This window comes from Limanda limanda, chromosome 23 (assembly GCF_963576545.1).
Source record: "Limanda limanda chromosome 23, fLimLim1.1, whole genome shotgun sequence".
Taxonomy (NCBI): Eukaryota; Metazoa; Chordata; class Actinopteri; order Pleuronectiformes; family Pleuronectidae; genus Limanda; species Limanda limanda.
In genome coordinates, this window is record NC_083658.1 from 9,943,137 (window position 1) to 9,969,008 (window position 25,872).

Genomic DNA, 25,872 nt, shown 5'->3' on the forward strand with positions numbered 1-25,872 from the left:
GATAGGACTGCAATTTACTGGGGCACTGGTCATCATTGAGAGTGGAGAAAAAGGGGAGTCAATATTATGTAAAACTCAAGTTTCCCTTAGGCCGGGCTTAACAGGGTAATTAAACGTATGCTATGATACTGTGACAACCCTGGAGTTGTCTGCTGTGCTTGTGTTGTGTTTCAGGCTCCTGTAGGCCGGAGTGGGTCCCTGGTGATCAGCGGGGATGTGGCACACCTGGGGTGGCCACTACTTAAGAGGCCTGCAGACTGGGCTCTGGTCTCTCATTCTACGGGTCTACCTCCACATGGACATGAGGAGGTTTTCTATGTATTTGTTCTTTGTAGAATTATTCCTGTAGAATAAATACTGTAACTGCAGAGCTTTGTGCCATTCAGTGTTTCTTGTTGCACACATAAGCCAAGGTGTAACAATACTTAAAAAAAGTTGTATACTTCTAATACTCACATATGAATATATACACATTCCCATTGTTGTTGATCATGTTATCATGTGTTAATTACACTAAGCAGATGAGTTATAGGGAATTAGTTTAATCAATTGGGGCGACTTTTCTTGATAGTTAGGAAAAAGGATTAAATTTAACAATTTAGTCTTCTGAATAAAAATAAAAAGCTAAGTTGTTGCAATGAATTATTATTATTATTATTATAAGAGGTTCAGTGTGTAAGATTTAGGTGAAAGGGATCTATTTGCAGAAATTGAATATCAAATAATCCTAGTGATGTTTTCACTAGTGTCTAATCATCTAAATTGTACTAATTGTTGTTTTATTTACCCTGCAATGGGCCAAATGAGTTTGGGAGGGTGAGGTGAGGGGTTTTCAGCTGCAATATGCAACTTCATCACTAGATGTCACTAGAGTCTACACACTGAACCTTAAAAAGTTTGTAATACAGCCGAACTTGCCATACCATTGCAGACTCCAGGGACAATCTGATTCACGACTGCACACAAAGGTCTTCGGTTTAACCATCACCCACATATAAATAAATCATTTTTTAACAACTGGCCTGGTTTGTTGCTGCCACCCCTTTTCTTGCCATCACCACCTCTGTCCTGCTGTCACATTGATTAATAGGATATTATGTAAATTCTTGCTCCCTGTTAATTTCTTCCACATTTGTCAATAATCTGGGTCATCAATCACATCTGAAGCTCAGCCAGGCACCAAACGATGGCTGCTGTTGGGAAATCAATTGCTGTCTCCGTTGGTTGGCTGGAGGCAGAAAACTAGCGCCTTAAGCATCAAAACGGTGATCGGTTTGATTGCTGATGAGTTTGAATGAAAGTATTTTGACCCCCAAATGGACCTGCATCATAGCTCATGAACCGTCAATTAATAAGACTGTCGGAGGAATGCAAATTCATTTTCTTAAACTGCTGGTTTAACCAGATTTGTCAGAATGGGAATACAAAACTAATTCATGAGAAAAATTAGACCACACATTGAATTAGAGCTATGTGTAAACTCTCAGCTTTACCTTTTATCTAGAGAATATAAAAGATTTAAAGTTATTTGAAGCTGAATCCCACTTCAGGACCAAACAATGGAATGTCAGAATGCAGTTTGACCTCTAGAGGTCAGTGTAATCTAAGGCTGCATGGCTATCCCGTTCAAACGTACTGTTCCATTCTCCTCTGCAAACAACCATGCACTTAGATGTCAAGAAGATTTTCTTACTTTTAAAGCAGTGTTCAGTTTGTTTTGACAGCAAAAAAATAAAATTAATATCAGCAGCTGTAACCTTAAGGACAACGTAAATCAATTGATTGCGATAATCCCGCCTAATTTCCAGACATTTTCATTAATTTATGTACTTTAAAGTTATTTATTTCCAAGAAAAAGAGGGGATTTGGTCTTTCTCATGAGCTACACTTTCTGTCAAGGTTAAAATAGAAAAATAATGAGAATCTCATAATCTTGAGTAAACTTCGACTCTGTTTGAGAGCTTGACAAAATTCCAGCTTGCCCGTAGGGGTTTTATCCCATAAACAGTCACAAATGTATCAACACACTGGGTCACTGGTAGCTTGGCATGCCAAAGTGTCCTTGTGCAAGGCGTTGAATCATTTATCAGTCCTATGGGTAGATGATTTGATTTTTGTTAAGGTTTTTCCTATTTAGGAAAGGTTTTTAACTTATTTATCCTCATTCGTCCTGTGGGGCTCACGGACACGGACGCCATGGTCCTCTGTCAGTATACCTGGTCAGAAGAGTCCATGCCAGGATCCATCACACTGAGCCACCTCTTTGTTATTTTAATGAAAATACGAACTGACATCTGTGTAAGAGCAATTTTGGTTTTGGGAGCTTCCCCCATTTGAGAGGAGGGGTGCTGATTTGGAGAATTTATTGTTTTATATTTGTAAAATATACCAATTAACAGAAGATGGGGGTACTTCGGTTTGTCTGACTCAAGTAAATATATCATCTTTTGTTCATCATTGTTGCACACTTCAAAACAAAGCAACCAGTCAGCGTTGTGGCCTTTTTGGCAACGGAGTCAATCCAATCTGTTTTTGGTTTATATCAATGTGACAGACTGCTTCAAACAAAGGATCATTAGATTGTCAAACAGCATCAGACATGCTCTCATTCAGAGTTATTAAGGGTGGAGGGTCATCATTACAGCCTCTCATGAAAGGGAATTCCCAGTGTTGCACTTAAGAGTCCTGTGTAGTTGTGTGAAGGACAATGGAAACAGTTTGAGAGGATGTTAAAGGCCAGCCCACTGTCTCACCTCCATGCAATTTGATCTCAGGTGGTCTGTCTCATATGGTTAAAATAGACAGTCACCGCCAAGTCATCCAAATACTCACCCTTTATTTATTTAAACTGGTGCCACAGGAGTTGTATGAAATGTTTTATCATGTGCGTCACCTGAGTTTTTGGAGGAGGCTGTGTGAACTGGCAGAGAGAACAAGCTGGGGCTTGTGTGTAGAATTCCTCCAGGTTCAGGAGTAGGAATTGTGTGTGTGTGTGTGCGTGTGTGTGTGTGTGTGTAAAATAAAGAGAAAGATCATTATGAGACAAATGATCTGACAAATAACCACAGGACAACAGTTGCATTTTCCTCAAGAATATTTATATAAATCACAACCAAATGTGAACTATCAACAGTTTCAAAATAAAACACGTGTGTGGGTGTGTCTGTGTGTGTGTAAGAGAGAAACAGAGCGAGCAAAATATGACAAAACCATATTAAAAAATGCAGTGTCCTTTACAGCCATGGCTATATACAGTACAAATTAGCTGTGGATCATGGGTAAAAGTAACATACACATACTCAACCACACAAACACACACAAACACACACACACACACTCACTCACACACAAGAACAAAGACATGAAACGCTACCAAAAATGGCATTGTGGGAATAAATTAACACATTGCAAAACTTCATACTGTAATGACTTCTCAGTGCAGTGAGGAAATGAGTCATTCGACATCGAGCAGAGACTGGTCTGCAGGCCAGAATACAAGTCATCTCCGAGTGAAGCTGCTGATGAAACACAAACACAGTTTAAATTTTATTTTCATACCAAGTGTTGCCCATGTAAAAACATCTGAGTCATCATTTAGAAACTTCGGAAGATGAACAATCTCCCCGGAATCCAGGGCCATCTATGATAAATATGGAATTAATAAAGCTCCTTAACCAACGTTGGGCAGTTCAGCCAGCTTTTCTCAATGTTGCCAGTTTCACCCAGGGTCTTTAGTCCTTGTGTAAGAAAGGATCTGCGGAATAAATGTAATAAAAATGTGGAAAATCTCAAATTTACCACAGTTGCTAAACATAATAATGCAAGCCTTGTCTTAAAGATAGGATTTACTAGTTGTTTTGATGGGTGAGGCTTTTATTCAGAGGCTATTTAAGCAACTTTAGTGAGTGAAATAATCATGTTTCATTATTTTCTTTAAAAGAGGATGGGCTCAGTTCTTCAACCATAAAACAAAGAGGCGTGGTAACAGCATGGGGGAAGAAAGAAAAATGGACAGAGGGGTGAAGGAAAACACAAACAGGCCACTACAATATTCGGGATGAGCAAATCATCAAGTCACAACAACAACATTTATGAGGGAGAAGTCCTGTTAATGTACAAGAGGGAAGCTGAATTGAGATCAGTCCAGTGCTGCCGCATGCACCTTGTCAGTGTTAAACCAAAATGTTTCCCTGCTGCTTTTCACGTCCATGGTTAGATCCTTTCGTTTCATAGAAACTCTTCTCTCCCGCAGTCCCGTGTCTCTCTTTGTATCCTGCAGTGAGGCGGGGGTGTGATCAGTCCCCTCACTGCGAAACCTGTCAGTCACTCTGCTTGTTCTTCATCGAACTAACAGTGTTTGTCAGTAGCCTTTTTTTTTAAAGTGGCCGCACCCTGCATATGGAGCCTGGTCATGTGATGACGCACGGTATTGTGGTTTTTCCCACATAAATAGAAACCAGTAACCACTGTCCAAGTTTCGAAACAGAACTCCAAAAGTTTTTTCAATTAAGCTCAGCAAGCCCAAGTTTGAATTTGTTAATTCTACTGATGTGCCATGACTGTAAGTCTGTCGATATTCAATATTTGTCAACAAATCACATGTGTTGATGAAAACCACATAATGTATTCGGATTGGTGTGAACTTAGCGTCTGCCATCAAATGACCACTTCATTAAGAGCATCCTCCCTTGGCTGTTTCAGTACGGTCTCCAGACAGCTTCAGCCGCCGCCATGTTTGTCGGGGAGCTACTATGGCTCGACTCCACCTCCACGCCCACTCCTTCATTCTGATTGGGCAAGGACGGGTGCAGGAGGGAGGAGCCTGTGGAGGCGTTGGTGCATGGTGGCAGGATCCTCGGAGGGGAGCGTGAGTCGCTGCTGCCTCCTCCCCCGGCCATCATGGAGAACTGGTACGATCCGGCAGCGGTGGAGTAGTACAGGTGGTACGGGGAGGAGGTGGACTGGAAATGCCCATTCTGAGCCTGGTGCGGCGTGTTCGCAGGATAGGGAGGAGGCAAGTAGGTGTGGTACCTCCCTGCTGGGGTGGTCGCCATGGCTGTCGCCATGCTGATGCCAAGGGCGCTGTTGGAGACAGGGTTGTGGGAGGGGGCGTAGGTAAAGGCAGCCCCTGTGGGAGGGTAGTGCACGCGAGGGTCGGCGAAGCGGGAGTCAGGCAAGGAGGGAAGAGAAGAGAAAGATCGTTCCAAGGTCATCCTGGGGTCTCCAAAGGCTGTGAGGTCAGGGCCTGAGAGAAGGAAGAGGAAAAGGTTACAATCCAACAATCTACTCACTTAGTTCTGCTGTATGTTTGTGTGCGTGTGCATGTTCGTGTGAGTTACCTGTGAGTCGAGAGGACAAGTCGCTGAGGGAAGAGCGGCCAGGCGAAAGGGGGTTGGATGTATGTACAGTGGGTGCGGTTATTTGGCCAAGGTAGGGATACGACTGGTCGTAGGACCAAGATGGAGACGACTGCATCTGTCTGGAATCTGAGAGAGAGAGAGAAAGAGAGAGAGAGCTTAATCACTGACACTTTTAAAGTCTTAGAGCAGTCCGTCATTTCATGAGATGGCTGTTTCCAGTTGAGCCTAATGGGGAACCCCAGAGGTTTAGTATCACACCCCTATAAAATCGGGGGACTCGTCATTTTTTATAGGGGAATGATAACATGTGAGGTAATAATGCAGATGACATCATCAGAAGACGTTATTTAATTGTTCTTACAGGCGAGTCGATGGACACGTGTACAATTGTTGGAATGGTCCTGGTTATTTGATTCTACTTTGACAAACTTCAATAAATGGGCTATTAAACCTTAACTTCTAAAATATTTTTTTTAACTTTGTATGTAAAGTGACAAACTATTGATACCGTGATTTGTGGAGAGTATGTCGTTTAAATAAAGGCTGATTCACATGAACTTGGTCGTGTGACAGAAGCTGTTGACGGTGAAAGAAAAAAGAGAGATGGAGGAGAGGAAGCAATTAACTTGGTGTGGGGGTGGATGGATGAAGGGGAGGGCTTGTGTGTGCGTGTGTGTGTGTGTGCGTGTGTGTGAGTTCTTTCATTCAATCCAGCCTTTTTCCCCACAGTCTAATAAATGGCACTGATCATCCACAGACTTGCAGACAAGCGTGCATATGTATGTGTGTTTGTGTGAGTATGTATGTGTGGATAGACGAGGAAGCAAATTGTACGCAGCAGCCGAGACGCCAGTGAAGGCTTTTCAAGTCTTGCCAAGAGCTCTCCCAAGCACTGACGTAAGTATGTGGTGTTGTGTGTGTGTGGGTGTGTGCGTGTGTGTGGTGTATATCTGGGTGGTGGTAAGGCCTAGGCCGTGTGCCAGGCCCCCTTCCTTTCCTGGCTCCTCTCCCCAGGCTGAGAGCACTAATGTGGGCCAGAAGTCATCCAGTAGATGGCGGGCTGTGTGGAAATTGAGGTAAAACATATAGCCGGCTGCATAAATGTCAAAAATAATGTGTCTGACACATTTATGTTATTAAAACTTGTTCATTCCATGTCACTGAAGTCTGTTATGATGCATGCATGCTTATATTGCCATGTATCAGGGCTGAAAACAGTGGGTGTGTAGCCCCCAGCCAATAGCAGCTCACAGTGTGCAATGGCGGGACACTATAAAAACAGCCACCTCCATCTTTCTCCTCCGCACTTTAGAACATAACCACCATGAAACAATCAGCTTCTGGGGGGGGCTCTTTAATGTTTCTCCCCTCGGTGTGGATTGTGTTGCACTGCATGGTATCAGGTTTACTGTAAAATCTAAAACTCTGAAAAATGCAGTTGAAGGTCTTTATGCTAGATTTTTTACAAAAGATCCCTCTTAAGGGTGCCAGATCAGGTGATAAAACCAGATCCACCGTATAGGAAATGATGATGTCGGTATATATTAGGGTTTAGCTTTACTAAGGCTGTATGTGCTATAACAATATATAGTGTGGCTATACAGAAGAACAGCTATTATTTTGTGTTATACTCTGATATGTAATGTTGTGCATGTTTCTGTAAGGACTACAGTTTTTTCCACACATGTATGGAGATGGGGAATTTGCATGAGCTCAACAAAAAACAAACATGGAGGAGAGTGAACGTGACCCAGAGGAGAAGGACTCCAACCACCTAAAAACAAAATGAGGAGTAGGTGCTCACAGTAGGAGCTATACTTCTGCTGCAGGGAATATGAACCAGAAAACTGTGCTTTGCAAATTATGCTGCAGACCTCACAACAAACTCAAAAAATCACAGACCTCTACTATCATCAGGGCAAGACTCAAATCAAATAGTACAGGGAGGTTCTATGGATAAGACAGAAGCTCAAGACAAGATGCTGCAAGAGGACTTGATACTGAATCACAAGATGGAAGGAGGCAACAGCTCCTGTTGCTAGTTACTTCTACAAAGACTTGGCGAAGTTGCCCTTGACTCACACGCACAGCGGAAACTATATGTGCAGTATTTATAACCAGAGAAGTAAAGTGAGCGGCGACGAGAATTAAAAGAGAATTGAAAGTTCAGCAGGGACCGATGATTGGGGAGAGGCTATCTAGAGTAAAGGTAACAGGGGAGGAAGAGAAAGAAAAAGATAGTAAGGTCTTGAATGGCTTCATAACGGTTTCCTGTTGCTGTTTTCATTTTGAGAGGCATCTGAAAAAATCTGAAATCAGGAAGCACTGAGAGCTACCTCTCTATTTATCTTTCGATCAGGTTTGTATTTGTTTTCACAGCCTTAATATTAGTAACAGTTTGGTTGCTATCCAATTCCTGCAACCTCCAGTGAAAGAGTTAAAAGAGAGAGCTGAAGATATTCTGCACTGTTATGCAGTAATTATGTACTCACAACCATTTCCATTACTAAAATAATTATAAAAATGCTCATTTTATGTTCCAGAACTATATTTTCTAACTGCAATAGCATAACTTGTCTGGATCTGGATCTGTCCAGCTTCAGTTTAAATTGATGGTGATCTTAGCCTATAGTTGAGACTCAGCATTTCTGGAGGACAGAGTGGCAGCTCTTCTCAAAAGTAGCATGTGTTAGCGTCAGTACGTAGTAAATCTTAACAATGACAGTGTTCCAAGGCTGTGGTTTGGCTGCCTTCACATGGAACCTTTGAGCTTGTGGTTACAACATGGGAAGTCATGCTTGCTGTTCCAGTGAACAATGTTGCTAGGCAACGGCAACATGGATGCCACGCAGTCCTGTTCCTCAGACTTATTATGAAACTGCAAAAGAAAACCTATATACAACTAAAAAGACAATATATTGACTAGTATTGACATCCAATGAAAAAATAAACTTTAATGGTCTCTAAACCATTTCTGAAATTATAAAAACCAGAAGGTTGTTGGTGGTTCAATTCCCTCGTCCAGTCAATAATGGGATTTTTTCTACAAAAGTATAATTAATAGTATTTATGCATTATCCAATGATGGTTTCTTAGGAGGAAGGATTTGGTTTAAAATTCTGACATTTACATTTTTTTTTTCTTGTAGTAGCACTTCCTGCCAGGTGACTCTCATTTCCTCCTATCTTGCTTCCTCACTTACAGACACACACATGCACAGATACGAAGGTGTACTACAACAGACCCACTTAAACGCATAAACACTCACATAGTCACTACTGCTGAAGGACGAAGAGGAACAGATACTGTCTTCTGGTGCCAAATAGTGTATCCACGGTTACACAAACTCTCACGGGTACAAGACACAAGCGCGCGCACATATGTACACACACACACACACACACACACACACACACACACACACCAAACACACGCACACACACATAGACCACAACAGATCTCACTAAAACCACAATGAGGAACAATGAGGTTGGATGCAATCTGAATGCACAAGTTTGGGAACAGTTTTTGTTTCTGCCTGTTAATAGATGATGGTGTATGCTGCATTGCACTACAATGAATCTGCATTGAGGCTCCAGAAATGTGGTGGAACAGAAAAATCTTCCTTCTCCACAGAAAATAAAAGAGGAGCACTTCATTCAATTGTGTTTAGCGTGAGCCTGAATTCCTAGTCTGCATTAAACACTTCTAAAAAGTTGAAAGTTGCTCTCTCAAATTACTGTGTGAGTGAATGAATGTAAATATAAAGGGAGAAGATTTCAGGGTATGGGAGTGCTTTAGGTTTCTATAGCAAATGAAAAGCATCTCAGGGGTGATGCATACCCTGCACACACTTACATAAGTAACACTGTATGATGATCTATTCAGGCTTTTGGTCTTATAGTCACTTATCACACATGACATCATATGTCTCTCTTTTATTTACAGAGACATCTTGGAAAACGTGTTCTTCTTGATCGTAGTTTTGGTCAACCTTGACCTTTGACTAATCAGCTCCAACAGTTAATCACTAGGAGTAACCTTCCCACCAAGTTTGGTAAAAATCGGTTCATGCACTGGCAGGAACAAGCTTGTGCGATGTGAGACACTATTGGATCATTTGGTAAAACAACTTGGTCATCTCAACGCCTACGAGATGTTGTTTCACTACAGGAAGTGACCAATAGAAGACACAAACCCTTAAAACGTCTCTTGCCTCTGTGACCAAGCTGCTTTCAGACCAAGGCTGAACTGATTCACCAACAACCACCCAATCACACACTGAGTAGACATGGCGTCACCATACATGTAGTAATCCTCAGTCCTCAAAATTAGTTCAGAAGTCATTTCTGAGCAGGAGCCACAGACAGAAGTTTCTCATTAGACGATAAAAAGACTCTAATTTGATTTGATATGTTCTATTCGACCTATGTTGGTAAATCCTGCTATTCTTTGTGGGAATTATTTTCTCTTTTAATTGAAACAATGACCATTCATATTTGAATGCAACACAAATGCTGCATGACTCAAACATTTAGGTTTACTGTTATGGCAGCCACTTCGGCGGAATTTACCTTACTCTTCCAGCTTAGCCACATCAGCATATTTATCCCGGTTTTACGCAACTGACCATTTGAACATAACCCGGGCGGCTGTGGCTCAGGAAGTAGAGCGGGTCGTTGGGCAAGATACTGAACGCCAAATTGCCCCTGATGGTACAATAGAGAAAGTTCTGCCACCACTGATACACAATGTGTCTGTGAATGGGAGAAAGGCAAACCTGTATGGTATGCTGTGAGTCTTTTAAGAAGTCTAGTCTTTTTTCAGCCCAGACTTCATTAAAATAAGGATTCCCACCATGTAGAGTCATGCATAGACTACAGTGGTACCTTTACACTTTTCATTTGCAGCATGTCATGGCTATTTAAGAACCACAGACCTGTGACTTTCCTGTTCTCTGGAAGGACATGTATCACGGCCCCTGATAGTCCAGATGATTGCCGCATTACATCACGTTTGAGCTCATAGTGAAACTGAAGCAGTAGTTCCTCAGTATGAAAGTTAGGGCTGTGGCTAAAGTGTCTAGATGCTGAAGTGTCCTCGAGAAAGACACTAAATCCAAAATAGATTGTTGTATAACAGCTCTGCTAAGGATAAAATGCCACAAATGCTAATGTGGCTGAATGATTATAAATGATGGGAATCAACATTTTAATCGCAGTTTTCCTTTTGTTAACCTAAATTCAGATTTTTGTGTTGCTATGAAGAAACAAAAATATTACACGACAAAGAATAATCAGAAAAAGGGGCATTTGCTCTATGACAGAGCTATTACAGTTAAACTAAATGCCTAAAACCTTACTGGGTTAAAGTGACACTGATAAATACAACATGTCCATCCCACTTTAATTTGGGTAATGGACGGTTTGAATTTGGTTAACTTAGCCGAACAATGTGACGCTCTGTTTCAGCTTCCCTGTTGAATGTAAGTGACTGTACCACGAATACAGGAAGTGTTTGACAGGAAAGAAGACACACTTTTCTTCTTTGCTGTTTCTTTTCTTGTTGTACTGATCGAGTCTGATTAGACATAAAGTAACCATTGTTTTTTTGGACTCTTACCAGCAGTTAGCTGCGTGTGCGTGGGACTGGAGAATGTGGCGGAGCCGAGTACTTGGCGGGTGTTGGTGGAGGGTTGGTGGTGATGATGGTGAGGCGGCGTCACCCTCATGGAGCTCCGCCTCAGCTGCTCCAGCTCAGTTAGCCTCTCAGAGAACGCCAGTGTGCCTGGTTTCACCTCGTCCATTTTCTGACGATGACCTGAGTTGATATTGTCATGATTAAGGATCAACACCATTAAATATACAGCCCCAAACTCAATCCAGAGCTGTAAGTGTGCAACACAAAGCAACAGAGAGATATTTTGTCTGCAGATTACTCCCTTGCTTGTAATCTGATTACATATTCCAAGGATTTCAGCAACAGTTATAACTCAAAATAGGGTATAAATGTCCAGACCAGCACGCTCTGGCTGTGAATCTGGCGATGGGCGCCGCACAGGCCCACATGTGTGTGTGTGGCGGTCTGTCACGCTGTCTGTGGTGTTGGCTGCACTTCAAAGCACTAAGACTGAGCTCCAGTTACAGGCACTTCCTCCCAATGGGGGAAGTGTGCGTGAATGTGTATTTATACTGTGTGTGTGTGTGTGTGTGTGTGTGTGTGTGTGTGTGTGTGTGTGTGTGTGTGTGTGTGGGCGAGTTAGAGACGAGTGATGGTTATTAACAGCTGAGCGGAGCTGGCAGGAGTCTTCTTCTCTTTCTGTCACCTCCCGTCTCTCCTCACTGTGCTGACCCGTGTCGTTCACTTCACTTCACCTCCATTTAAGAGGACTTTTATACGTGTGGCACATTAGTTTTAGCAAAACAAAATCAGTCTATCTCTTTTTTTACTGCGCTTTATTCTGCCATTAGAAATCCCCATGTTTCATCACACACGGAGTGGGAGAGGAACTCAGTGTTGCATCAGGTTCCTCATTGACTCACTCCGCTGAGTCTTTGTCTGAAGGGATTTGAGCTCATGTCTTCATTGTGTATCTTGTTGGTTACTTTATTAACTTAAAAGGTCCAACAAAAATAACTATCATACTCTTTCTTTCTCAAGCAGGGATGTGCCATAACATGTTCTTATCTTTGCTTATGAAAAGTGAATTAAGATCAAACTGCTGACCTTGATTAAACTGTTTAACTGGCCTTAAAAATGTATATTGTTGTCAACCTAATCAGCTTCTCTGCTGGTAAGGTTGTAAACACTATTAATATCAATGGCAACAATACCATTGATCATGATAACACGTGTGGTTAAGGTTAGAGAGCGATAATAAGCTCTGGTTAAGGCTGGGAAAAGATTGTGGTGGTGGCACTATATGTTATGCTATAACCCTTTTTAATTTTCCCAAATAGTCTCATTTAGTATCATCCATTCTACATGCAGGAGCCTGTTACTCATGGTCAGTCAAAGAACAAATGAAAAGAAGCAAGAGGAACTTGTGCATATAAACATTAGTGTAACTCATTAGGAGTAAAATGCAGCATTAAGCAGCTGCCTCCTACGTGTCATATGATATTTCTGACCCACTGTAAGTAAGTCTGCACCTTGTGATGTATTTCCAATCACAATCAATTTTAATCACTGGTGTATCACAGTGTTCTTGTTTTGGTTAGCTCTGGAGTAACATTGACAATGTCAACTGTGGATGTAGCTGTGTTTGTGGCAATACATTTAAATAGGGAATTAGATGGGACCCACAACTTGACCCTGTGGGACTCCAGATGTTATTTTCCTCTGAGAAGGAAGACGTCAACATTTGTTTGTGTGTGTGTGTGTGTGTGTGTGTGTGTGTGTGTGTGTCAGTGTAACTCACGTCGTGGCTCTCTCGGACCGTCCACTGTAATTTTAATAGCTCTTTGGTATGTGGCCACTTGAGGAGGGTTGGTGAACACTGTGATGGTCAGGGTGAAACTCTTCCCTGAGAGAAGAGAGGACAGGAAAAGAGGGAAAGAGGAGGAGGACAGAGGGATGGGAACAGAATAAAAGAGATGTTGAGCAAAACAAAAAAGGCAAGGGAATAAAACCTAATCAAAAACAGAGATTGATGGTATTCAGAACCTTTTGTGAGCTACATACTCTCCTATTGCTTCCCTATATCTCTCCTCTGCTCCCCCTGTGCTCCCTAAATATCCCCTGGGTCTGCTTAATGCATTAAGTCATCTAAGTCACAGACCCCCAGACAAGAATAAACCAGGAAGCACTCTTTCTATCGCTCTCTTCTGACCATAGCTTTGATTATGTTGTCCTAGTTTATGATTTGAATGGCTACATGCCCTTAAAAAAAGTAGTATTAAACAGTTTTTGCAGTAGACTAGTACATACTAATATATTAATACAACACATTATTATGTATGGTCACTGTATCAAGTGTTTTGGACTATGTGGGTGTGGTTGTGTGTGTGTGTGTGTGTGTAGCCCCTGTGTGTGTGTGTGTGTGTGGGGGGGGGGGGGGGGTCACTGCCAGCCTTAGTTTTGGAAGTAACGCTCACTCAACACAACGCTTGCTGTAAACACACACTTGCAGACCACCACTGTTGTCTGCCGGGGCTGAAGGGAAGTTACCACGTGCAGACAGTCTGATTCAGACACATAATATGAGGGTAATGCCAGGTGTTCCTTACTTCTCTCCAACCCTGCTCCCTCTTTTTTTTCTCTCTCTCTCTCTCTGACCATAACCGCAAACTGCATTTGGACTGTGACAGCTTGTACCCATACTAACTGGGCTCCACTTAGCTGTAACATAAGGGCAAGGAAACTTGCTTAAATTGAAAGCAGGCTACCTACTGAAGGGAAAGATTGTGGTGCAGCTACATTTAGCATCAGTTAAAAGGGTGTGTCGGTGGCTATGATGCAGTTGATGTTGGCTCTTTTACCGTGTACAGCTCATGGCTACAGTGACTATGGAGAAACCATGTGGACACAGTACTGGTGGGGATTGTTGTAAGTGAAAAAAAATGTTTTATGCTTTTTTAGGGATTTCCCTTTCCGCTAGTGTGAAACATTTTTGTATATAAATAGACTGCAAATTTAAAAAGACTGAATTTCCCTTTAAAAAGGAACCCAAGAGAAAACAGGCTTGAGAAAGGCTTTTTGGAAATTGGAGCGTGCAAACCTTTTCAAGTAACAACCCAAACGAAAAGGGTGACAGTATCATATTTAAAGAAGCTATGTGTAACTTTTCGTTCTCCAAGGGGTTATTATATGCAAATCTGAGCAGCGTTACCCCTGCTGTGCATTGAGAGAAACTTACAAAGAGCTCCTTTAGACACTTTGAAAAACCACCAACTCCACTGCAAACTGTCTGCTCTCCATGACCTCCATCGGTACACAGATCAAAATGCACGAGGGTGAATTTTTCGAAAGAACATTAAAACATCTCTCTCACTCAGTGGTGAGTCCACTGGCAAGGTGAGGATTGGAAATATATAAATTCAGCTTTTGCTCAACTTTTGCCACCTTTGTACAGCAGTGTCCAGTTTTACAACGCGCTACACTGAAGTGCAAAACCCACATCTGTACTTTCAGCTAATCCCATGTGTCATTCCCAATTACTGTGCTGGTAGATGTTATTAAACAAGGTAAATCTTGAGTTATATATTTGTAATGTTAAATCTAAGAGTGCTTTGGATTATAGATCCATCTTTTCAGTCTGGACTGAGCCTCGACAAGACATGTTAAAGTCTACTCACTGTTGTTTGGCAGTTGTTGGTCCATGTGTGACTTTGTATACTTTCCTCATATTAGATTTACACAACTGGGGCATGAGTTGTTGCCTTAAAATTAAATGTAAATCACACTTTACTGACACTGGCACTGTGCCTGCTGGTTATTGATAGTTGAAAAGTCCATCTACCATACTGACAGCCACTAGAGGGTGTGTTGTCACCTCAAACCTTCCTTCTTGTCTCAGTCTATCTTTCTTTCTATCCTTCTCAACATATGCACACCCACCACATACTGTATATTCTGCTCCATTTACTGCTACTACTACTTTGTAACCATTACTGAATAATACCACATAGTTTTGAGGAAGATGGATTGTGTTTTTGTGTAGGTTGTTTACTCGGAGAGTTTACAGTAAGAGATTTGGCTGATAGAGAGACGGGGGAAGGAACAGCTGAAGTCTTTGTGTCTGTTGTGTCTATCAGCCAGCCGGTCGCATCCTACTACACGCACACACACACACACACACACACACACACACACACATGATGACTAATTCTCCAAGGCATATGCCTAGGACTTTCTTTCTAGTCACCCCCATGTCTCCCTTCCTCTCCGTAGATAAGAGTGCATTTCACACATGAGGTGAATTGTGTGTGTGTGTGTGTGTGTGTGTGTGTGTGTGTGTGTGTGTGTGTGTGTGTGTGTGTGTGTGTGTGTGTGTGTGTGTTATAGAGATAGAGTCTGCATCATGTCAGGGCTTGGTGGATTGGGGTACAACTACTTCAACAAAGCGATGTGTGTGGGGGTGTGTGTCTGTTTGTCACTGGAACAATAAGTTAGTGTTTGTACATTTGTGTGTGTGTACGTGTGTATGCGTGTGTGCATGTGCATGTACAGTATTGTGAAAGAGAAAAATGATGGCCCTGTGTTTAAAAGAGGAACTAAAAGAGAGACTGAAAACCGGTTGCAAATTGCACACACACACGCACACGCACACACGCACACACACACACACAGCACAGGCATATGGATGTGAAAGTTTGAACCATCATATTACACTGGCCATTGGCAGGTTTTCTTTCAGCTGCTGTGCAGATTTACAACTCTCACAATGAGTCCATACTGGTTTACACAATCTCAGGTTATACCTTTGATCACCTTTACTTCACATTTGCTATTATTGATTTTTCTTATTAGCAACTCTGCTGTTACATTTGCATGGAAACAACTATAAACAATAATTTTCATGTGACGGATAGATGTTACATTATAGACAGGTGTTCCTATTGTATATATTCAAATCAGTGAGGGTGTGGGCTAAACAACAGACACACCTCTTTGTGTCGTGCAATTCAGTCCAAAGACAGAATCCTCCAGAATGGTCATCGTTGAATCAACAGCAGTGACAACTGAATATTATACTTTTAAAGAAGGGGCATTTCTGTCTTTCTGGACCCATTATATTCAATCTGGAGACCGAGAATAGCTCAACTTTTCTTTTTGAGAAACACACTGTTAATATTTTGAGACTAGACGTATGTGGGTTTGTGAATTTTGGTGTTTATTAGTGCTGTCAACTGATTCTGGTAGTGTAGCTTCAGGTAAAACTTATACTTATACTTATAAAACTCGGAAAAATGACAAATCGACGGTATTAATTCACCCTCACTCTTTGAAATGACTGCTACTTACATGCAAATCCACAGAGCGGCTCTACGTCAATGTAAGCCCTGTGTAAATACTGCACAAATCACGAGTGTCTTACTACCTGTGTGTGAGAGAGTTGTAACTAAGCGCCTCTGCAAAAAGGGAACACTGACAAAGTTTGAGAACTCCCACCCACACACACAGAAACACATAGGGAAACCACTAGTCAAACCACTAAACCACCTCATTGGTGTGGGCTGCTGAACTAACCACTTCCTGCACGGACAGTTGATGACAGTTCGGGGTTGTAGAATCTCTGCACAACATGAGGGCCGATGTGAGTGGTTATCACTCAACACCATAAACGTTTAATGTATTGACAGTTTGCTACACAAATCGTAGTGGAAAAGCTCTTGAAACTAAAAACGTGGCCATAAATAAAATGTCATCACACCCATCACATCACGAAGATAAAGGATAGGTCTGATGAGAGTCTGTATTTTTCTATAATCAATAAATCCCATTTGCAGGACCCAAATCAAATCGTACAGGAGCTATGTGTGTTTCCAGAACCTTTATTTAGCTTATTCATCTGTTTCTTATTTCTCTATCTTTGTCCAAAACCTATTGGCCACATATCAGTGAGCCACACTGTTGCACTGGATGCATTTATGAGGTGTTCTTTAAGATTTCCATTTAAAAAAACAATTGGCTGAAAGTTGAAAGACATACACATGGTGGGAAAGTCAGAAAGTATTGAGAGATAATTGTGGTTTGGATCTTTTCATTACAATGGAGTAAAATGGCCATATGAAGAAAAGATGAGAATAAAATTGAGAATAAAGTCTTGAAAAGAGTCATGATATTTTGAGGAAAAGAAACAAAACTTTGATATCCTTGCATTTGACCACTAACAGACATTTCCGACTCCACCAGAGGCAAAGTCTGTGTGGTTATTTCTTTGGAATAGACAATTCATTATATAATATTTGTAAAGTCTTGATACTGAACTATTGTTGTATTTTGTAAACCATAAAAATAACTTAGCAAGATGCTCCATTTTCACAAGTCACAATTTGTCCCATAGGGTTTAATAAGAAAATTATAGAATAGTGCCAGGTTAGCATAACCTTTAACAGATTGCATTTTGAATGCAACACCTTCATAGTAGTATCACTAGTTATATATACTTGTTATATAAAAGACAGCAATATTACTAAATGTTATCGCTGCCTGACACTGGCTGATGATTTTAGCTATGCTAGCAACACAGCAGTAACAGTGGTGCTAATGCGATGGTAACCCCCTGACTTTTCCTGTGGCTCCACCATGATGATTTTCAGTGAAACAGTTCAACCGATATTAGATAGGGTGCCACGGCAACCTTTATGACCTTTTGCTATGTGTTCCTAATAAACTGGCTACATAGCTTATAGCTAATTATTGCAGCGAGGATATGTTTCCGAAAGGTTTGGGTTAAATGTATTATCCACTATTATCCAGCTGTAAATCCACTACAACAAAACCAACACAATGAGTTTTGTATCTAAAATTACTTCTGCAATGAAGTGATGCTGGGAGAATGCACCTCATTGTTCTCTCAGCGGTTACATTTGCATGAAAACAAATTCAGTTTCATTTGAATTTTTCTGGAGTACTGTGGAATCTGTCAAATATTGACAGTTACTCCTATATGAATTGTTTTGCTGCAGAGAACCTTTCATTTTCTTGCACATTTGTGAATGTATCTGTGTGTGTGTGTGTGTGTGTGTGTGTGTGTGTGTGTGTGTGTGTGTGTGTGTGTGCACGCTAGCAGAGCTTGTGTACACAGGACTAGTGTTTTAAATAGATAAGTTGGGACATTTGCCTGCAACCGATTTAGAGTAACTGTGGTGTAGTGTGTCCGTTGAGATGAGGGGGGTGAATGGGGTGTTACGAGGAAGCTGCGTGAATACTGGAATACTGTTTTTATTCACGTGTACTTCCCCTAATTTAACCCCGCTGTATTGTGCGCTTGTGCAAAACACACGTATTAGATTTCCACCAGTGTGAGACATTAAAAGGACAATACGACCCTCCCTGTTGGGACTGATGCCACTGTAGCTCACATCTGTGTCTATACATTACAAAATCTGTATTGATGTTTACAATATCTTTGAATTGTATTGTATTGTGTTTTCATGCATGTGTTCGTGGGTATATGTACCTCTTCCACTGCGGCCGACAAAACGTAGGTCGTTGAATCGAGCCACTTGGTTCTTGATGGCAGCCGTGGCGTTGCGAAGCTCCGCCGAGTAATTCTCGTCGTTTCCTGCCATCACCGTTACCAAGGTACCATCGGGGATGTCGCCCAGGGCAACCACCTTGAGACGGGAGGGAGGAAAATAGAAGATAGAGTTTTGCATTTATAGCCACGAAGGCATGTTTGCCTTATTTGTTATGTTTCGGGTTGATTTCCAATTGAAGTTGGTATCAACATTGTTCCTCAAGTGAACTGATTGTAAAAAACAAATAACAATTATAAATTATTCATGGGTCTTAAGGTGCCCATTATATCATACTCCAAGTTCTTATGCCACAAAGCAGCAGCGTATCTTGTTTTGACTCGTGCTCCAAGTTTATTTAAAGATTAATTCCAGGGTGAAGCAGGACATCCATTTTTACTGCACATCTCAGCCTAGTCCCTTACCGACTCCACCACATACATACATTCTTTGTCCCGTACTATCTACGATATTGTGCAGTTATACCAAAGATCTGCTGACTTCACAATATGTTATTAATTGTAGACCACAAAGACATGGCAGTACCTTCATGCTTCAAAGCAGCATAACAGAACCAGTGTTTGTTTCACTTCTGTTCTGGGTTCTAGAACTACAGTTCCCACCGTACTTTGGGGTATAGGCTACAGTCGAGCAAGGAACTGTTGACTTTATACAAAAACTTTTTTAATTGGCTCCACAAAGTGCTGGTCACCAGTTTACTCAAAGTGCATTGAAGTTTGTGTTCGCAGGCAGGAACCTGAACTAGGTGGTTGTTGTTGCCATTGTCATGAATGCGCCCGTTGTCATGAACAAGCTGTGGTTGTGATCGCCGTAACTTATGCTTATGAGTCCTCATTCAGACCTGTTGATCAGTGAGGGCCTCCCTCAGGGCCTCACCTATCCTACGTTGAAATTTGCATCGGCTCGTAAAAATAAGTCCACCTACAACCACAGTTACATGACGGTGGACACGGCTAGCTTAGGGGCTAGCAGAGTTTCTGTCTGCTCATGGCCACAAACAAACACACACGGAGAAACAAGCAACTTTAGGTCTGAAATGTCATGTCAAAGATGCAAATGAAACAAAAGGTCAGTCCGTTCCCCTGCAGAAAAAAACACTCCCTAAACACACGTGAATGGAAATGTGTGCTGCTCAGCGCACTAGAGAGCACATTCTCCTGCACCTACGCAAATGTAGTGCCAGGCAGGTTGATTTCCATATTAACGCTAATCACACCACACCATCAGTGTGCAAATGACTGCTGTGGATACTACGGATGGCATATCTTTTTAACCCTGCTATTGAGTCATCGCAGCTCACAATCCCGGTCTCAAAATGGGACACGATTGATGAACCTGCTGGTTAAACCTTGATCTCCTCCCTGCTGTTTTCCCTAAAGGTCTGACAGTAGCATTGTTCACTCCTGGTATTGGTCTTCAAGAGATTAAATCTCAATATGTTTAGTTTCCAGTGGTCAAGCAGTACTGAGAAAAGCCTATGATTCTATATGATAGGATAAAAATCTTCCAAAGTAGTCGCAGTAAAGCAGGACTGACTCTCCAGGCTTGAAAATATGGGTCTTGACCTGGAAATACTTAATAATCAAAATAACTTGGAGAGGACACACACACACACACACACACACACACACACGCACACATACACACACAGATGTCCAGCGGATGAGAGAGAGACTGCCAGCAATGGAGCATGAAACCAGCCCAGCAGAGTAAACAAGACTAAGGAAACAATTATGACGCTCTCGGGTCAAGAGCAATGTGTGTGTCTGTGTATGTGTGTGTGTGTGCTAATCTACAGTTTAAGTGTTGTCATGTATGTACAATGGAGCATGTTCATGATAAGTGTATATATTTGTGTGTGTGTGTGTGTGTGTGTGTGTGTGTGTGTGTGTGTGTGTGCATGCATGTGTGAGTGTGTCTGTGCGTGCACATCATAACAGTCATCCATTATCAGTAAGAGGCAGTGACATCCGCTCATGATGCTCCATAATGATGCATAATGCACCAAACTCTCCCTCTCACACACACACACACACACACACACACACACACACACACACACACACACACACACACACACACACACACACACACAGACACACACACGTGCATGTGCGAACACTAATGCGTAAAACTCAATAAATCAATCACTTGTGTGTTCTGAGGCTAAAAGCTGCTTTTCCACAGAGGCTTTTGGTCTTAAAGTGCAGGAAAGCTGAACACATCCACATACATCGATACATAAGGGAAGACAACATGAATGTTCTCATCAAAGAGTCTGCATGATGATGATGATGATGATGATTATTATCATCTGCTCACATGTTTCCTCATCAGCTCCCCAGTATACAATCTGTCCTTTTCCACTTGCTCTCCGCCAGACCGCCTGTTTTGATCCTGATAGTATTTTTGACCTTGCATTATTATTATGATTATTGTCATTATTTTATTATTATTATTATTATTAGTAGTAGTAGTAATTAAAGAAGGTATTAAGAGTTAATCATAAATCTTGATATGTAAACCAACTAACCACAGCTGTCAAACTAAAGTGGTAGTGTGGCTGAAGTAGCATCAAATATAAAAAAGTCAAAGTGACTCAATATTGATTATAATACAGTTCTAAATGTACTTTTCTCCAATATTAATGTGTCAGATGCTGGATAAAACAACAAAGGTTGATGGGAATTGCATGCGGTTACTGAGATACACACCTTGAAGGCAATGGGTAGAGTCTTGTTACACCTCCAGTGGGTCGGCAGCACCGAGCAGAGGAAGTTGGGACTGTCTGACTTCACCAGCTCTCCTGGATGATCTGAGATCACCTGTAAAACCATCACAGCTACATTTCAAACTGGTGTTTCCCAGTAAGACACCAACTGGGAGCTGGGAGGATGATTTAGAGTTGAAGGTTACTCTGGACTAGATGTTATAATCAATTTGATTCACGCTACTGTACCTCCACCATGCCGCGGTCTGCCATACGCAGTTTGCCCATCAGAGCGGCCCCGCCTCCGGCCTCCTGGGCCCCCAGGGGCAGGGCCTCGGCCATCTTCCCCCCGGAGGCGAGGGTGGTGGAGGGGGGAGTGTAACGCCGGCCAGGGGCTGGGTCTGAGGAACAGAGACGATCAGATAAATTCACAGGCGTTTGGGGGTAAAATCAATATGGACAAAAATCAGAGGAGATGAAATATGAATCAACTAGAAACAGCAAAAGAAAAATGAATCCACACATTTTGATCGTTGGCTATTTAGTTAAAATTCACTGTCGTCCTGTTTCGGAATTATCTTCTTTGATAATAAAAAAAATAAATCATAATAACCATGGAATAATTTGTGGTTCTGAATTGTTGTTGAGATAAAAGAAGATAGAGATATTAGTTTGAGCTCTGGGACACTGTGAAGGAGGATTTTCACTATATTTAAAGAATAAAAAATATTAAATTGACAATAATCTGTGTGAAATTAACAAACAGGATGTATCAAATAAGACATAACACACCACACTGATGTAACTCAACCCCACAGACACACCTATATACAGTGCATGATGACACACAACATGGTCACACTGACTTGAATACCAGAGTGTGGAGTCATGAAACTAAAGACAGCAGCGGCTGCTGCCGCTCCTGCACACGCTCTCCTTTAAATGAATAATAGTGAGAGAATCGGCAGAATTTACAGAAAACCAAAGCTAAACAGAGGATTTACACCAATTCCAATGATACAGTGTGTGTAGCATAAAAACATCATAACTTGATCTGGTCAGAGAGGTGAATGTTGGAATGGGAATATGGTAAATAAGTAGGTTAAAAAGACCCACTTGTCTGCCTGTCTGTATGTCTGTATATCTGTCTCTATGTCTGCCTGCCTGTCTGCCTGTCTGTCTGCCTGCCTGTCGCTCTGTAGTATCAATGGGCCTGTTGTATTGTCAGTCAGCCAAAACCCACAATTGAAGCCACTTGCTGGCGGTTCGGAGTTTGGTTTACAGTTTGAAACCTTCCCAATGCTTCCACACTGTACTAATGCAACCTCCACCTCTCAGTGAGGCTGCTGATGTGAATGGCGTGTATGTGTCTGTGGGTGTGTGTCTGTGTGCCTGTGTGTGTGGAGCCCACAGACACCAGCAGCAAATTATCATATTTAAATTAGTCAGCAAATCTGAAGCAAATTCACAATGACCACAAACTTCTCTTGTGAAGTCTTGTCGTTAGATCAAATCAAATTAATCGAATTTCAAAATTCAAAGGAAGATCTGTTTATTTTATTATACTTACATCACTGCTGTGTTCATTGTGTATAATCTACGGTGTATAGAAATGTAATTTGTCAAGAACGCAAGGGTCTTCTGTATTGCTTTCAGCCATAGTCGGCCTCGCACCACCGCCTGAGCATTCAGAATTTTTGCTGGGACTTTTCAACTAAAACTCACTAGAAACTGGTTTTGATCACACTCTCATAAATCTGTAAGGCACATTTTCACATGATGTGGCACATAGTGTGTCACGTTACTATAGAAAAACGTAATTTTTCAAATTGTAACAGTCTCATATTCTCATATAAGAATTTCAAATGCAATAAAATGGTTGTCTTGATAAATGATTTCAAATGTAGTATTAATAAAAAATGTGAAAGAAGTTTGCTTTTATTTAAACAAAATATGAATCAAATATCAGTACATATGGAGTAAGTGACTCCCCATGTTCACAACCAAGCTTCCAGCTAAAATTCTAAACATGTTACATGTTAATGGTGGTGTGATAATATGGCAATTATTAGTTATTCATGATTAAATATTTGTCTAACGCGTGGTTAAACAAGGATAAGAACAATCTTAACATAATACTAAACTGAATGCTATAGAAAAATACCTTTTTTCTAATGTAAAGCCTATTATAAAGCATTGCACGTAGTTCAAATGAGGTTTTATGGTGGAGAAGTAATTGAGCCTGTGATTAATGTGACTGTAATATGAACAGGGGAAGTTACACTGAGCTGGATTATTAGATTCATAAAATACCTGCAGTTTAAAACCTCCCAACAGACTGATGCCAAAACACAACATTGTCAACACACACAGAGAGTCTCTTTCTTTCTTTCTCTCTCTCTCTCTCTTTCTTTCTTAAATGAAAATAGATCAAAGAAACCACGAAGCCGTCATGCTGATGGGCAGATGACTCGCATACGATGACTTAAAATGAGATTTCCCACCCCCGGAACCAAGCGCGTAATGACAGAGAGGATGGAGATTATCAACGAGTGTGTGTTCATTTCCCCTCTTTGTACTCTTAACTCTTTAACTTTACGGAGACTATGTTTGTGACTTCAACGACACACATTCTTACTCAGAGAAATGAAAGAGGGAATCAGAGAATTGACTTGTACCGTATTTCGCGTCCCACAGAAACACCATTTGTGCGCCACAGTGCGTCCAAAGATACTCAACTTCCCCGATCTTCTCTATGATCCCGCTCGTCTCCTTCTCTTTAAATCACTTGTTCTCAGCACAAGAAGCTGTTTTTTTTTCTTCACTTTGGGATGTGTCGGTAAATTCACACGTTGTCCACTTCTTGTTGTCTGTCCTCAAAGAAAAATGCCGAGTTGCGGCGCGTTATCCAGACGCAGATTCCAGTCCTTGTGCGTAAAAAGCTCTTTGGGGACGAGGTCTCCAAATCAGCTCTTCAGCTGTTCGCGGAGTTTTGCTCCTGTGCTCCGTGCAGGCTGGAGACAGCAGTCACTTTGAAGCATGTGCCACTTTTTGAAAAGTCATCAGAGGTCCTTCTGGCACGGCTGCAATTACGCGTCCACGCATGGCTGGCCTCGCGCGTAAAAAGGGAAATGGAACAAGTAGCAGGAAAGATGAGATGTAAATAGAATTAAATTAACTTTTGTTGTTTTTTCTTGTGATTCCAAAAGAGCAGCCTACAGCGGATATACCGTTGCGCACTCTCTCTCTCTCTGGTCACCACCCTGGCGTCTGGATGAGTGGATATCCCTGCGCGCAGCGGCAGCCTTTTACTGGCAGTGCTGTGGATTTGCATCTCATCTGTGCGCCGGGCAGCTGCTAGCCAATGGAAGGGCTTGGCGCTCGCTGTCACTAGAGCGGAATTAACCAATCAGCGATGCGTCCGTCCGACAGGAGGCGGGGTTTAGGGGAGACAGAAGCGGAGAGAGAGCCGAGGCGCACTTCCTCCTGCGCTTCAGAGGAACAGCTCCTCCATGAATTTACTACATGAAGTAAAATACGGAATACAGTGTCTAAAAGTTCCACAAGAAATCGTATTTTATGAATAAATGGGGGGGGGGAATAATTTCCAAATATCCCCAACCTCATTATATTTCTGCAGAAGCTTTTCTTCTTTTGCTCCTCCAGATGTTTTTTCCCACACATAATTTAAATTCTAACGCTATGCATCATTTTTACTAAAAAAAATGTCTCATACCATTTGATTTCTAGTGAATTCGCTGTAACTAAAAGCCACAATAACCAGTTCAGGCTGCCAGTACCACATAAAGACAATAGGGGGCAGTAGGTGATCTAAATCATGGCACCGTCCTCCTGCCTCCGGAAAGAATGACTGAATGGCCATCACCATCAAAATGATTCAAGTAGTTATTTGAAAAAACGTTGTAATTTGAATACCGTCCGCTTACCAAAATTTTACCAAAACAAAATAATAATTGTAAACGTGGTCCACTTGTTAGATTCCAGTCCTTTTTGCCGAAACTGCGTTCTCTTTAATCTGGCTGCTGATTTGTTTAGCATATTATAAAATAATAATATTTCTTATTCAGATCCGTCTCAATTGTTTTAGGTGTTTTTAAACTCTTGGGCTGTTTATCTAGTCTCTTTAGGTTGATTCTGAGCTGCAATCTTGTATCTAATTGTAAAAGACTTTTTAATCACATTTTTATAGTTGCATTATATGTTAAACTCTGATAAACACATATATTTAGTCTTAGTCAATGTTTAAAAAAGGCATTGTTGATGAAGATATGATACTTCCAAAAAGAGTCAAAATTGCAAAAAAACAACAACACATGAATTGGGTGATTTAGTAAAACAACATCTGCAGCATTTGTATACTTACAGTTAATTAATTCCTTAAAAAGATTTCTTATTTATTTACGATTGTTATTGTTGTTATGATAAGTTTTGATTCTCCTTCATGCAAACCCACTGATAGCAGAATTTAATAATTGTGAATTTATGAGTGATAACACGTACTGATCCAAAGACAAAATATGGTCACAGTTTGTTTGTTTTTTTGAAGCTTTCTTTTTCAAATTATAATTATAAAATT

The 25,872-nt window shown here is 41.3% G+C and overlaps 1 protein-coding gene across 1 annotated transcript; it reads right to left on the reverse strand.

Moving 5' to 3' along the window:
- Nucleotides 1-3,076: 3,076 nt before the first annotated feature.
- On the reverse strand, nucleotides 3,077-24,009 carry runx1 (RUNX family transcription factor 1). Its single transcript, XM_061067001.1, has 8 exons — nucleotides 23,954-24,009; nucleotides 21,525-21,676; nucleotides 21,280-21,390; nucleotides 18,487-18,643; nucleotides 12,781-12,885; nucleotides 10,983-11,180; nucleotides 5,340-5,486; nucleotides 3,077-5,245 (listed from the first exon to the last, which is right to left on the reverse strand). Exons 1-8 carry the CDS (start codon nucleotides 23,979-23,981, stop codon nucleotides 4,698-4,700), a joined length of 1,446 nt encoding a protein of 481 aa, XP_060922984.1. The 5' UTR covers nucleotides 23,982-24,009; the 3' UTR covers nucleotides 3,077-4,697.
- Nucleotides 24,010-25,872: the final 1,863 nt, after the last annotated feature.